This window comes from Molothrus aeneus, chromosome 6, assembly GCF_037042795.1.
Source record: "Molothrus aeneus isolate 106 chromosome 6, BPBGC_Maene_1.0, whole genome shotgun sequence".
NCBI classification, from domain to species: domain Eukaryota; kingdom Metazoa; phylum Chordata; class Aves; order Passeriformes; family Icteridae; genus Molothrus; species Molothrus aeneus.
Window position 1 is genome coordinate 59586621 of NC_089651.1, and position 12951 is coordinate 59599571.

The 12951-nt window shown below is 44.6% G+C and overlaps 1 protein-coding gene across 10 annotated transcripts in view; it reads right to left on the minus strand.

Annotated features, from left to right (window-relative positions):
- KTN1 (kinectin 1) overlaps nucleotides 1-12951 on the minus strand; it is a 79342-nt gene that overhangs the window by 43560 nt on the left and 22831 nt on the right. For 8 of the 10 annotated variants that reach the window (XM_066551400.1, XM_066551396.1, XM_066551398.1 and 5 more), the window contains exons 2-6: nucleotides 11827-12383; nucleotides 10059-10196; nucleotides 7566-7733; nucleotides 5186-5316; nucleotides 2719-2835 (exon numbers count right to left, since the gene is read on the minus strand). In XM_066551400.1, coding sequence (XP_066407497.1) covers nucleotides 2719-2835; nucleotides 5186-5316; nucleotides 7566-7733; nucleotides 10059-10196; nucleotides 11827-12349 — 1077 coding nt within the window. In that variant the 5' untranslated portion in view covers nucleotides 12350-12383. The remainder of the gene's footprint in view (nucleotides 1-2718; nucleotides 2836-5185; nucleotides 5317-7565; nucleotides 7734-10058; nucleotides 10197-11826; nucleotides 12384-12951) is intronic. The other 2 variants (XM_066551397.1, XM_066551401.1) reach the window with 2 other exon arrangements.

The window sequence follows — 12951 nt, forward strand, 5'->3', positions numbered from 1 at the left end:
CTTCCTCCCCTTCTTCACCTCTTCCTCCCTTCTCCATGGCTTTGGGTGGTATTTTGTAATTGGACAGAAAAGTCTGCATTGCAGACTTGAAGTGATTAGTTATTGCATTAAAAGTGAAAATAATTTAGGTGTCATTTCTTAATTAGATAGTTTAGCCCTAAAAAACCTTACAGCAAAAGATTGTTAACCATTTTATACCTAGTCAGGGAAGAACTGCAGAACTCACGACCTATGAAACTGTAACATAAATAAGAAATAATAAACAGCTAAGTCTGAACACAAACTATCATCTGGAGTACCTTGAATCCCAACCTTAACAAGAGAAAAAAGAATTCAAAACCCAACATTTAATGGTGTGAGGATTGAACTCACAACCTTCCTAAGTCAGCATCAAATCTTCATTCAGCAAATTTACAGAATCAGACCAAACTTCCAAAACCTGACATTGATCCTGTATCATCATAAATCTCACGTTTATTAAAACATTTGCCAATTTAAACACTGATCTTGTGCTGTCTCACAAGAGATGGGAGTCCTATTTCTATCAAGTCTGGTCAAATCAGAGTCCTAACAACTAAAACCACAGATATCACAGAGGACAAATCTTAGACTTTCTTCCCAAGTTTAGCAAAATGAAGAACACAGATAAAGCACCATGGCAAAATAGAGCACTTTAGAGCAAAATAATTGCTTTGCAGCAGGTTGCAAAGCCAACAGCTTTGCCACAGGAGATGGGCTATTAGTGCACTACAAAGGCCAGAGAAGCCCTGAATCCCACCAGCATGATGCCACATTACAGCCTTCAGATGAAAATACACATTGCTTTTTAATCTTTTATTAGCCAGTAATTCAACCCAGACACCTGAGAAATCCACAGAGCTGCTCCTCTGCAATATAAATGCACTTGCTGTAGTAAGCAAAACCATTAAGTGCAGCTTTCAGCAGCTGCCATCACACAAATAGGAATTTGTATCACCCAAGCTTCAGGTGTTTTTAGCCACACAACTCCTAACACTGCCAGGGAGACCTGACACAATTTAAATGCTCTAAATTATTAGCCTGAATACTCTCCATCTCTTTGGAGTAATTATAGTCTTTTTCACCTTTTAGTTTAAATAAAAGCTATTCTGTCTTGTAGATCAAACTCCAAGTTTTAAGCCACTTCTGCAAACACAATACAGACAGCTTGAAACAAATCTTTCTCCATGTTTTGTTTTAAACTAAGATGCAATTAGAAGAAGGGCACCAGGACACACTGCAGCTTCCTCTCTTCCTGCACCAATCCCACCATTCACTTGTAGCTCTCAATAATCCAGCTACCCTGCCAGGGCAGAACCAGAGATCCTGGGAAGATTAACTTTTCTCTAGTTTGTGTTTTCCCAAATACCTCTGAGTCTTGAGGCACTCAGCTCTTGCTCTCAATTATCCTCTCCAGGTATTATCTTTATCAAGATCCCTGCAGGAATCACTCTGCACCTTAAAGAACCTTTAGCTTTTGACAGTGCTTTCAGAGAAACACATTAACTGGGAGATAAGAGCTTTTATCAGTCAGGGTGAGCTTTATCCCTTGTTTGTCCTGATATTTCAGCATTGCAGCAACTTTGCTTTTATCCATTTTCCCCCAGCTTTTCCCTTCCCCAATTCAGATGGGAAAACCCTCCCAATGACTCCCACCTCTCTACAGCTCCTGCCTCTCCTTCACAAGCACCACTTTGCAGATGTTTTTCCCCCAACCACATCTGCATTTCCTACACTCAGATTCCTTCATCCATTCCCTCTGCTCCTTCAGCAGCAGATCCCTCTCTCCAATTTTATTCTGCAGTCCTCAGCCAGTTTCTTTTTTCCCTCCAAACACATCACAAGCCCCTTCCCTCTGTAATTACACATTGACTATCCTAAACTTCCTGATCCCAAACCTCTTGATCCCACTTGTAAACAGCTGTGCCCTGCCAGGAGCTCACACAACACCCACTCCCTTCTTCCCCTCTCATCTCCCAACTCCTGCATCCTCTGGCCACTCTTCTCCCACCTTTGGCCATCCAGCTTTCTGTCCCCAAATTATGTCCCACAACCTGGCCTTCCTGAGTCCAATGCTCATGTGCTTCCAGACCAGCCAAAACACATAAATCTTTCTCCCAAGACTCCAAAATTCTCATATCTGCCTCATTATTTGGTCTACTGTAACTGTTTTCCTATGAAACATTAATAAAAGAGTAAATTTTCATAAAGCAGTTTTGACAGTGATGCATCAGCATCCCTCTAAGTCCAAAGCAATCAGAGCTGCACCTCCAGGGGCTAAGCAGGCATTCTGCACTTTCTGTATCTTCCTTCTTGAAGAAAACCAATGACTGTTGTGCCTAGAAACACACAGGCATGTGAATGCTACACTATGGACCAAATTAAAACTGATGCAGGAAAGACATTTTATATTTGCTTCCACAGAAAGTCTCATAATGGTGAAGGAAGTGCTTTTAAAGTAATCATTTGAAAAGAAAAACAGGCTCAGCTTACAAGTTTCAGTAAATTGAATTCTCTGGAAAAACTACTGGAAAGTAACTGCATAAACACATTGTAAAATCAAATGTAGTGTCTTGATAAGCTTTTTCAGCAAAAATAAATATTCTGTCTTTTGGCTTAGCTCAGTGAACCAGCATTTGCTGGCTGTTAGTCCTCCAAACCCCTGCCCCTCTCTACACCCATGAACACCTCAGTATTTACCTGGGAGAGCTGCTTGCACTGCTCCTTTGCCACGGCTGCCTCCTCCTTCATTGCTGTGAGCATCTTCTCCTTGTCCTGGAGCTGGTGCAGAGCTGCAGCTGTCTCAGCCTTGCTGGCCTGCAGCAGGATGACATAAAAATAACCACAAGTAGTGGCACAGCACACTAAAAGGCAGCAGAGCAAACCTGAGAGGAGGAAACATTCCCTCCTGCTCCCAAATTTTCCATCTGCACGATGCACGTGGCACCACCAGTACCCAATTCTGCCACTAATGGATTCACCAGGCAAAGAAATGCATTTTGAAAGCATGGAAAGCAATTAAGAGGGTAAATGGGCTCTTAAGGTGCTTCCCATTGGAAGAGAGCTGCAGCGGGGAAAACAAAGAACAGCCATTAAGAGAAATAATGGGAAAAGATGCAGAGATGCTGAATCAGTCAATAACTGTGGTTGGAAGGACTTCCAAGATCAGCTGGTCCAGCCCACACTCAGGGCAGGCACAATCCAACAAATGTAATTGCTTGAAATGTCTCACCACAAAGGGAAAAAGAAACACTGATCTGGTGTCTCCTTCCACTTCCCAGGAGAGCCCCCAGCTGATGTAGTTACATTTCTGCTGGCACACTGACACAAAAAGTTTCAGAGATGCTCCAGGGAATAGACCCAGAGGAACAATCCCCATGATACTTGCATACTGGTCCTACAAATGAAATAAATGTAATAAAGAGCGCACATTCTATGTGTTTGTGCTCAGATTTGACTCAGGGAAGTGTGATGGTTGTGCAGTCTCAGCCCTTGCAGGTTTCAAGCCCAGACTGGATAAAGCCCTGAGCAGCCTGTGCTGACCTCAGAGCTGGTGCTGCTTTGAGGAGGAGCTTGGACTACTTGGACTTCACTCACTGAAGTCTGATAACTGAAGAAGGAAAGAAGTGTCAGCCCCATAAATGGACCCTGAATTTGTCTGGAAATTCTCCTTTAGTGGTCATGTGCATGCCTGCAGTACAAACACACTGTCAGGGACTTGCATGAGCTACAGAGAGAACACAATTCACACTTCCACCTACAGAAACCCACTTTTTTTTTTGTTGTCTACAAACCCAGTTTTCATCCTAAAGGTTCAGCTTTAACACCAAACCTTCCTTTAAAACAAGAAAAAACCAGAGCAAGCAGGGTGGCTGCTCAAACAGGCAACACCATTCCAAGGGCAGCACTACTGGGTTTTGTCTTTGGAGGTTTTCAAGATGCAACTGGACAAATCAATGAGCAAATTGCTCAGAATTCAGTGTTGGAGCTGTTCTGAGCAGGCAGCTGGACTGCAGAGCCTCCTGAAGCCCCTCCCAGCCCAAACTGTGCTGTTATTTTGATATATTGCATTAATTGGACTGACACGGAGCCAGTTCTGCATTTCTGGTACCGGGTCTGCAGAGGAACACAGGATTGCAAAAGCTCAAGTGTGACACACAGGATGTGACAAGCACAAAGTGACACCCACAGTGAGTCATGGCAGGGAGGAGTAGGTGTGTGCCAGCAACAGGACCAGGAGCAATGGCCACAAACTAAAACACGAGGTGCACCTCAATGTGAAAAAGAGCTGCTTTCCCCAGAGGATGGCAAAGCTGCCCAGAGAAGGGTGGAGTTTCACTCTCTGGAGACATTCCAAATCCACATGGACACATTCCTGTGTCACCTGCTCCAGGTGACCCTGCCTTGGCCAGGAGTTGGACTGGATGGCCTCCAGAGCTCCCTTCCACCCCAAGGATTGTGAGATTCTGTACCGATAAGGTACTGATGGACACCATTCTCTTCTGTCTTGACTACAAGAATTAAAAAGAACTGCCAAGCACTGGCACAGGTTGCCCAGAGGGGTTTTACAGCCATTTCCTGAAGGCTTCAAGATACCCAGCCTGGATAAAGCCCTGAGCAGCATGGGCTGACCTCAGAGCTGGTCCTGCTGGAGGCTGGACCACTCCAAACCCCTTGAGGTCCCTTCCAAACCTGAACTGCCCACAATCCTATGAAAAATATCCAAAGAAGTCAAACTACATTGTAGAGACTTGCAAAACACAGAATTAGCTGATCAAGTGCACAGCCACAGTAGCTTGTTCTGAATTCCTCCCATAGCTTACCCTATTTACACATTTGGGAAAGATCACTCCCAAAAGTCACCAGCCATCCCTCCCTGTGCCAACACACACGTGTCAGCAGCAGCATTCCTGCTTGATTCCTTGCTCTCCATGGCCATTCCTGCTCTTCCCAAGTGGTCAGAGCCACCCCTGGCATGGCAGATGGCAGCACAAAGGCATCTGAGAGCTCAGTGCTGCATGCCAGGCAAGCCCAGAGCAGCTGGAGAGAGTCTCCCAAAGGCAGACTCTGGGCAGATCACACTGACAGAGCTCATCTGACAGCACCCCTTCCAATTTCTGTTTGTTTAATCAGTTTTGCCTTCCCCCCACACTCCACAGTCATTCACCTTTTGCAAGAAATCATGAATTGCACCAGATTTTTCCTTTAACACTTCCACTACACAACGGGCCTCGTCTTCAGAGAAGATCATATTCTTCATGGATGTTACAAAATCCTTGAATTTTACTTCAGCATTCTCTGCAACACAGAAGGGAGGATTTATTTACTTTGGACTCCATACAGAATTATTTATTTTGCCTTGAAACAGCATGTGATGGGGTATCATTATGCATTATATTTAATTCCAGTCTGAAATGCCAAGAAGCAAGAGGTCACGAACATTCAGCAAAAACAACATCTCTCCAATTTAAACCTGATAACAATCTGCCAGCTGATAGTTTTGGGAAAAGAGAAAATCCCAGCACTCTGTTTGCACAGTTGGTAACGTTTATAGTGTTGCTAGCAAGAAGACAAAGCATAACACAGATTTTGGAGGAGAAAAACAGCATAAATGTGAAAGAGTCCTTTCCAGTGTATCAAGACAGTAATTTCAACTGAGCTCTCAATTTGGAGGACAGCCTGGCTACACAAGTAATATGCACACGAAAAGTTAATTAATTAAAAAACTGGCACATTATTGATTACAATATATGGAAGACAAAAATATTAACTTCCAAATTTAGATTGAGGGAACTGCTGCAAGAAGAGTTCAGCAGCAGGAAGATAAATCAGTAAAATCCCTCTTAATGGCTGACCAAGTGTTTAAAGAGACACACACACACACAAGGAAAGACAATTCAACTGAAACAAAACTGTTTTCTCTAACAAAAACCATTGCTCACAAACAGGCTGCTCACAGAGAGGTCATTAGGTGGCCCTCTGACTCCAGGGAATGGGAGCCCAAGACCAAGGCACCCTATATCCCTGTCAAATATTCACCAATGCCCAAAAGTGTGTGAAGGGATGGGGAGAATTAAAAAAAGCACAAGTGTAGAAGTGATGCTTGGTCAGAAATTGGCCCATATATCACAGAGACAGGTCTGGTCACCACAGGTGCTAAACATGCCCCTGAAATCAAGTTAACACATCAAACCCAAAGATCTGTCTGAGAAATAAATGAAGAACAAAAAAGCAGCAGTGACTCTATGCCCTGAAAGAAATTACCAAGCATAAAATCACTGAATGACACAGCATGGGGAGGGAGTGCTGAGGGATTCTAGCACACTCTGTCCTAGTCCTAAACCCAACTGAGTCTTCACTTCAGCTCACATCAGTGCTGCACTGACATCACCAGTGATGCTGCTACCAGGACATGCCAAGATGCTGAGACCACAGCCCAGGAACTGATCCCAGCTGGGCCAGGAGCAGCCCCAGCCCTGTGCTCCCTGAAGGCACAGAGACCTTGCCCTTGCACCCAAGGAGCTTACAATTAGAGCAGGGCAAGATTTCTATATTGGGAGGGCAAATCCCAGCTGACACAGGAGAATTAGGAGTTCATGGAGAAGGTCACAGCGTGCCGAGGAAATGAGAAGGGACAGGAGCACGTGAGGGGCTCTGATGCTGCAGGGCAGTAACGTGCAGCCACTGAGCCAGCAGCACAACAGGAGCCTCAGCAATGTGGGAATCCAATTAAAGAGCTGCCTGGAAGCTTTGGAGGGGGTATTTTAGAAGACAAGACTAAAAAGAGAGGCTCCAAAGAGTGAAATGAGTGACCAGACAATACTGGAGAATCAGCCTCCTGTCCAAACCTGAGCTGGGTGTCACTGCTCAGCTGCCTGGCTTCTCTCTGGCTGCTCACAAACCTGAGGTCTCAACTCATCAGGCTTTGAGATGGTCAGAGGCCTATTTAAAGCTTCAGAGTGGAACACAATGCTCATTAATCACTCCAGGCATTTGTGGGAGAGTATGAAGGAAGTTCTCCTGTCCCAAGCAATTCCAACTGCACTGAAGGGAAAATTTGAGTCTCCCTGGAAAGTGCCAGACTCTCTCCACTGACAATCTGCTTCAGGTCACTCTGTATTGCACTGGGTCAGCCTCAGATAGCTCCATGAACAGCCCTAGAGCATGCAGGTGCCCTTCCAGCCTCCAGCAGACCCCAAGAGCTTGTGCTGAATGCCCTGGGTTTGGAGTCCATCCCTGTGAGCAACGTCTGAACTCTCCACTGTGAACTCCCTCGCTGCATCTGTGTGGTCTGTGATCACCCCTTTGCTCACTGGGGACACAAAAGCCCAGTCAGAGGTGAAAGGATTCAGATGGCACAGAGCCCTTTCCACAGTGCCAAAGACAAGGCAGAAATGAGCACACACAAGAAGGGCATCCTGCAAAAGCATTTTCCTCAAATCCCTTCTTCACGTTACATCAGAGAGAATCCCCCTCCCCACACGTCTTCCCTGCTGAAGTTTGCAAGCAGGCTATGCCAGAAACACACTGAAATATCAGTTTCTTACCTTTATCTGTTTCATTCTTCAGTTTCTTGCCACTGCTCTTCTGGATGCCCTCGTTCACATTGTGTTTTACAACTTCAACCGGCTCACGCTTTTCCAAAGTGCCTGAGTCAGAATTATCCATCAAAGGAATATAAGTAGTTGCTTGAATAAGAGGTTCATCCACCAAAACTGTAATCATAAGTCCACAGGATGCGTTAAAGCTTTGTAATAATTGACACCAACATTTTTAGAAAAGGTGCCACAATATTAAGAGTTGAAGTAAAGCATCTCCAACCTCAATAGTTAATTATACTCTCCATTTCTATCATCCTTCACAGTTTAACTCATTAAAGCTCTTCAGCTAAGTCCATTAAATAAAGGTCTCTAATGCATAGTAATTTAATAGCTTCAATTAAATTTCTACTTCCAAAGCTGTCTTTTAGCATTTTAACAAGAAGAGAAGAACCTTTACATTTGACTTTCATTTCACTTCAGTAAGAAAGTTGCACGTGGCATCAATGGTTTTACTTGTGGCTGTGGAGAAAATCATTCAGCATCCCTAAAATATGAATAAAGCCTTTTGTCCCTATTCTGTTAAAAGCTGGTACTTCACTGGCAGCACTTTCATGGATTACATCACCTGTGAACTCAGCCACTCGGGCAGAACATGCAGCAGGGGCAGCACTCGAGCTTATTTTGCATGCAGACTCCGCTGCACTTAATGAAGATCTCTCATCTGTCAGAGCAGGCTTTGGGCATCATTAACATGCAGAGAGGTGCCCAGAGGCTCTGCCTGACCCCAGCCCTCCACTCCCACACCACTAGATCACCGTGGTGAGGAGCAGCCTCTGTCCAAAGAGCTCCTCAGCAGAGACAAAAGCAGGAGAGGGGAGAGCAGGAGTGACAGAGCTGGGGCAAGAGGCACAGCCAGAGCTGCAGCTGCTGCTTGCCCAGCTCCTGCTCCACACTGCCTGCAGGATGCCAGGGGCAAATTCCTGCCCCAGCCAGCCCAGAGTGCAGGGCTGATGGACAACAGATGCCAGGCAGCAGCACAGAGACAGGAGGAACTGGGTGGGATGCAGGGTTTGGGCATCAGTGCAGAACAAGGATGCACTCCTGGCTGCCAGAGAGGCAGTTATGAAACACCCCTAAATTCTAGCTCTGTAAAAGGAGGAGAATAGGCCAGATGGACCTTTTTGTGTCACCTGGTGTCTCTCCACTTAAGCAGCCAGCAAACACCTGCAGGTACACTGCAAGCTCAGAAGAGAGGAGAGCTCTCCTCTAGCAGAAACAACCACCAGCTGCTCTCCTCATATTTTCCCTTCCTCTCCTTATGAACTTCCCTTCCTTTCAACACCTATTTAATATCAATGAGACATTTTGCAGTATGAAATCCCCATAGTCGTGTCTTGGCTAATCCTGGTGTCCACCACAGCTCATTTTTACTCTGATTTTGGAGAGGTGGCTTGAAAAGAAAACAGTTTGCATTCAAATAATGCTTGAGCTATTGCCCTGTAGCACTGACAGCTCAGCTTTGCTACTGCTGAGCTGGTACTGACATTTACTGCCCTGTACAGACAAGTTTAGGGCCCCTAAAAAAGTGCAATGCACATATTTCCATCAGGAAAAGCACAAGAATAAAAGGTGATCCCGTCCTGAGTTCCCCATCAGTAGGCTTTTCCCAGGATTATTTAGGAGTTTTTCAGTTATACAGGAACCCTACAGAGCCTGGAACTCCATCCTGGGCTGAACAGGGCCCACAACAGATCTGCACCCTGATAACCTGACCAAAGTATCAAGGGAACAGTGGGCAACAGTGCTCCAGGAGCAGCCCATCAGCTCCCAGCTTCACAGCTGCCCCAGCAAAGAAGAGTCTTGGGAAGCTCACAAGGTGGCCTCACAGAACTTCATGGTCACCCTGTGTCCAAAAGCCAGACACAACAGCAGTCATTGTAAAAAACATAAAAAAAAAAAAAAAAAAGAAAGAAAAACACAGACACAGAGGCACAGTGAGCCAAGAGGACACAAGAAGCAGCATCTTGGCAGAGAACAAGGGGTGACAACAGTGAAGGCCTTGACAGCAAAGATGAACAGTTTTTGCTGGAGCAAGAGCCAGCCAACAAAAGGACAATAAGAGAGGAATGTGGTCAAAGCAACTGCCTGAAAAAACTGCAATCTTGTTTGGGGCAATGACTGCAGCAGTTCCAGACATGCCTTGCTCAGAGCAACTTCAAGTCTGTTCATTACTCCTCATTCAAGTGTGGATATTTGGATCCAAGAGAGCTCAGAAAGGTTCACAACATTCATTATCCCATGCTCAGTGGTACCAGGTGTTTATAACATTTAACAGGATCTCAAGCTTAGCAATCTTTCCTACCTGGAATTCCTGCTTTTTCAAATCAAGAGTTACTGTTCTCTGAGTTCCTTTTCCAAAGGAAGAGGAACTAAAGCATGGATGGCAAAAAGGTTTAACAGTCAGGTTTATCTGAGCAACGTCACAGACTGGATTCTTACCATTATCAACTTTCTGCTTCTTTGCAGAGACCTTCTTCTTCCCTGACACATTTTCTTGCTTTATCTCCTGGTGGAGCAGCACTGGCTCTTGCTTTTTGGCAGGAGATACAACAGAATCAGTCTTACTATCTTGATCATCTGCAACAGACAATTGAGACAATATATGCTCTTGTGTATATTCTCAGCATTACCTTGCAATCAGCAGATCTGTATGAACCAAATTCTCCAATCCCAGGAAAACAAACTCACTTCTTTTAAATCAGAACACAAATTTATCCCCACACACATACAAACACAGAGTCACACACACACACACACACACACACACAATTTCCCGACCAGGTGAGACCCCAAAGCAACAGGAAGGTTTAGCAGAGTCAAGAGCCACAGCACCCAGTGATTTTTTTTTTAAGACAGGAATCTCATGTGCAAGCAGAACACACAGCAATGCAAGGAACAGTTTAACAACTCCAATCCAGATTTCACTGGGACAGAGCAGACAGCACATATTACCCATATTATTTTCTTATTTCGAAGTGTACTTTTCCCCTCCATGAACCCACTTGGGCACTTTAAACACACACATCCCCAATAGCTACTGGGACTGTGAGAAGCAGAAAATAAGTGTTTCCCATTAGGGAACTGTTCTTTTTAAAAGCAGTTTCTAGTGAGAAATTTTTTTATCATTTTGGACAGCCTGTGCTATATTAAGATTCTTGTCAGAGCTGACACACACAGCACAGGGCTCTGGTGTCAGCTCCTGTAATCAAGGAGAAGAGCTCGTTGTGGCTGCCCTCAGAACTGTGCTTGCAGACCACATTTTAACTGTGCCACAGAGATTTGCAGAGAACACCCACAAACAAGACTGGATACTTTCTCTGTTGGTAGTGGGTGGGTCTTTCTTCTCCAGTTTTTTCGGGTTTTTTTTTTCAGGAAAAAAAATCTACCACATCAAGCAGCAATGTCATTCTTTTTCCTCACTCCCTGTGCAGACCTGCTGTGCCTGCATCTCACAAGGGGATCTGCAAATATCTTGGGTTTCATTTATTTCTAGCACTGGGTATTTTTATTCTTTTTTCACTTCTATTCCTAGTCAAGACAACCACATGGAGACATATCCTGATGAGGATATGGTCAAGACAGTCAGAAGTGATTCTGATGAGTTTTTGGTCTCTTCCAGGTTGGATATTTCAGTCACAACAGCCAGATCAGTTTTAGCATCAGTTCCATTCAGTTTAAAGAGGTGTAGCAGGTGGGCAGCAATGAATCAACCACCAATCTATGAATCAGCCACCAAACACCTCTCTGTGCATTAAGCCTGCACTTAGAGTGATTTATTTTACAGACTGCTATTAGGTTTCTTGAGATGCCCTCCCTTATCAGAGCAACCACTCTTAGGACTCTGCTTTTTCACTGCCTGGCTCAGAATGCACACAGCAAAAATATCTCCTGACTTCTCTCAGGTAATCAGAATTTTGATTGAGAGCAAAGCAGCCAAACCACAGAGCAAAGCAGAGGAACGAGCTACTCTGTTTCACTTCATCTTTAGTAGAAGAAAGCAAGGCTGGGAGGAGGAAAACCAGAGCACTGCTGCCAGATGAAAAACAGGGGGGAAAAAAGCAATAGCTCATAAAAAAGGAGCAGGTTAGAAGGGAGCTTTGCCCCATAGAGATCAGGCAGAACAGTTGTGAGAGACACTCTGTGGCCTTGCAAAAAGCAGAACACGGTTTTGGCGTTCTGTGCAAGAAGCATATGCAACATCAGATACCCATTCCATTTTTCTGCTTCTTCTGCCCAGGCTTCTTCTTAGCTGCTGTTGGTTCAGATGGTGGAGTGGGCTGTTTTGTAACAGGGACTGGATCTACTTTCTTGCCTGAAGACTTGGATCCTTCCGAGTCCTTAGTTACGTGATCATCCTGGTTGGCCTTGTGCTTCTTCTCCTTCTTCTTCCTCTCCCTGAGGCCGGCGGGGGCCTCGGTGCCACCCGAGGGGACAGCAGGGACAGGCTCCTCATCCGTGCTCAGGGCATCAGACAGCTTAAAGTCCCGAGGGGCACTCTCTGAGTCAGACTCGTGGATGTTCCCGTTCTGAGCCTCTTTCTTCTTGTTCTTCTTCTTCTCGGTTTTCTTCTTGTCGGCCTTGCTGGGTGGGAATTTCAGGTCCCGTTTCTGCTTGGCGAGGACCTCATCGTATAAAGTCTCTTTCATGAAAAGCCAGAAGAAGAGGAAGATGACTGTAATAACCACAGAAGGGATGAGGATGATGAAGTAGGTAGACTCGTAAAACTCCATTGTGCTTTTTCTTAGCTATGATTTCTTATAAAACCTACAGGAGAAAGGGAAAAAAAAAAAAAAAAGAAAAATTAGGTTTTGAACAGGTTTTCCCTCAGTGTTAATTCCTCCACCAATTATAATAATAAAAGAAGATTTCTCCTTGTTATAGAGCAGCCTCAAAGTAGCTTTAATAAAATTACCAAACTACATCAGCCATGGAACAGCTTTTGGAATCATTTATCACTTGCTTCAAAGTTGTTGGCCTGGATAGGAAGAAATGCAGTTTGCCAGACTGCTGATCTGGGGAGGGAATAATTCCCTTCCCTTGCTTTTCTTCATCCTCCTCACTCTTCCTTCCCACGTGACTTTCATAAAGTTAAAGCTTCTGATTTCAGAAATACATGAGACAGCACTTCCAGAGGCTGTGAAATAGAGAGCAGTAAGTATATGCAGAACTCCACTTTTTTTCTTTTTTTTTTCTTTCATAAATCAAATATAATGAATTAAGATTCTTATCCTGGCAAGTGGGAGTTAAATTTCACCTTCCTTTTGTTCCCAGATTTATGACAGCTTCACAAGTGGAATGAGGAGAAGATAGGAGAGAGCCCTGAATTTTAGTC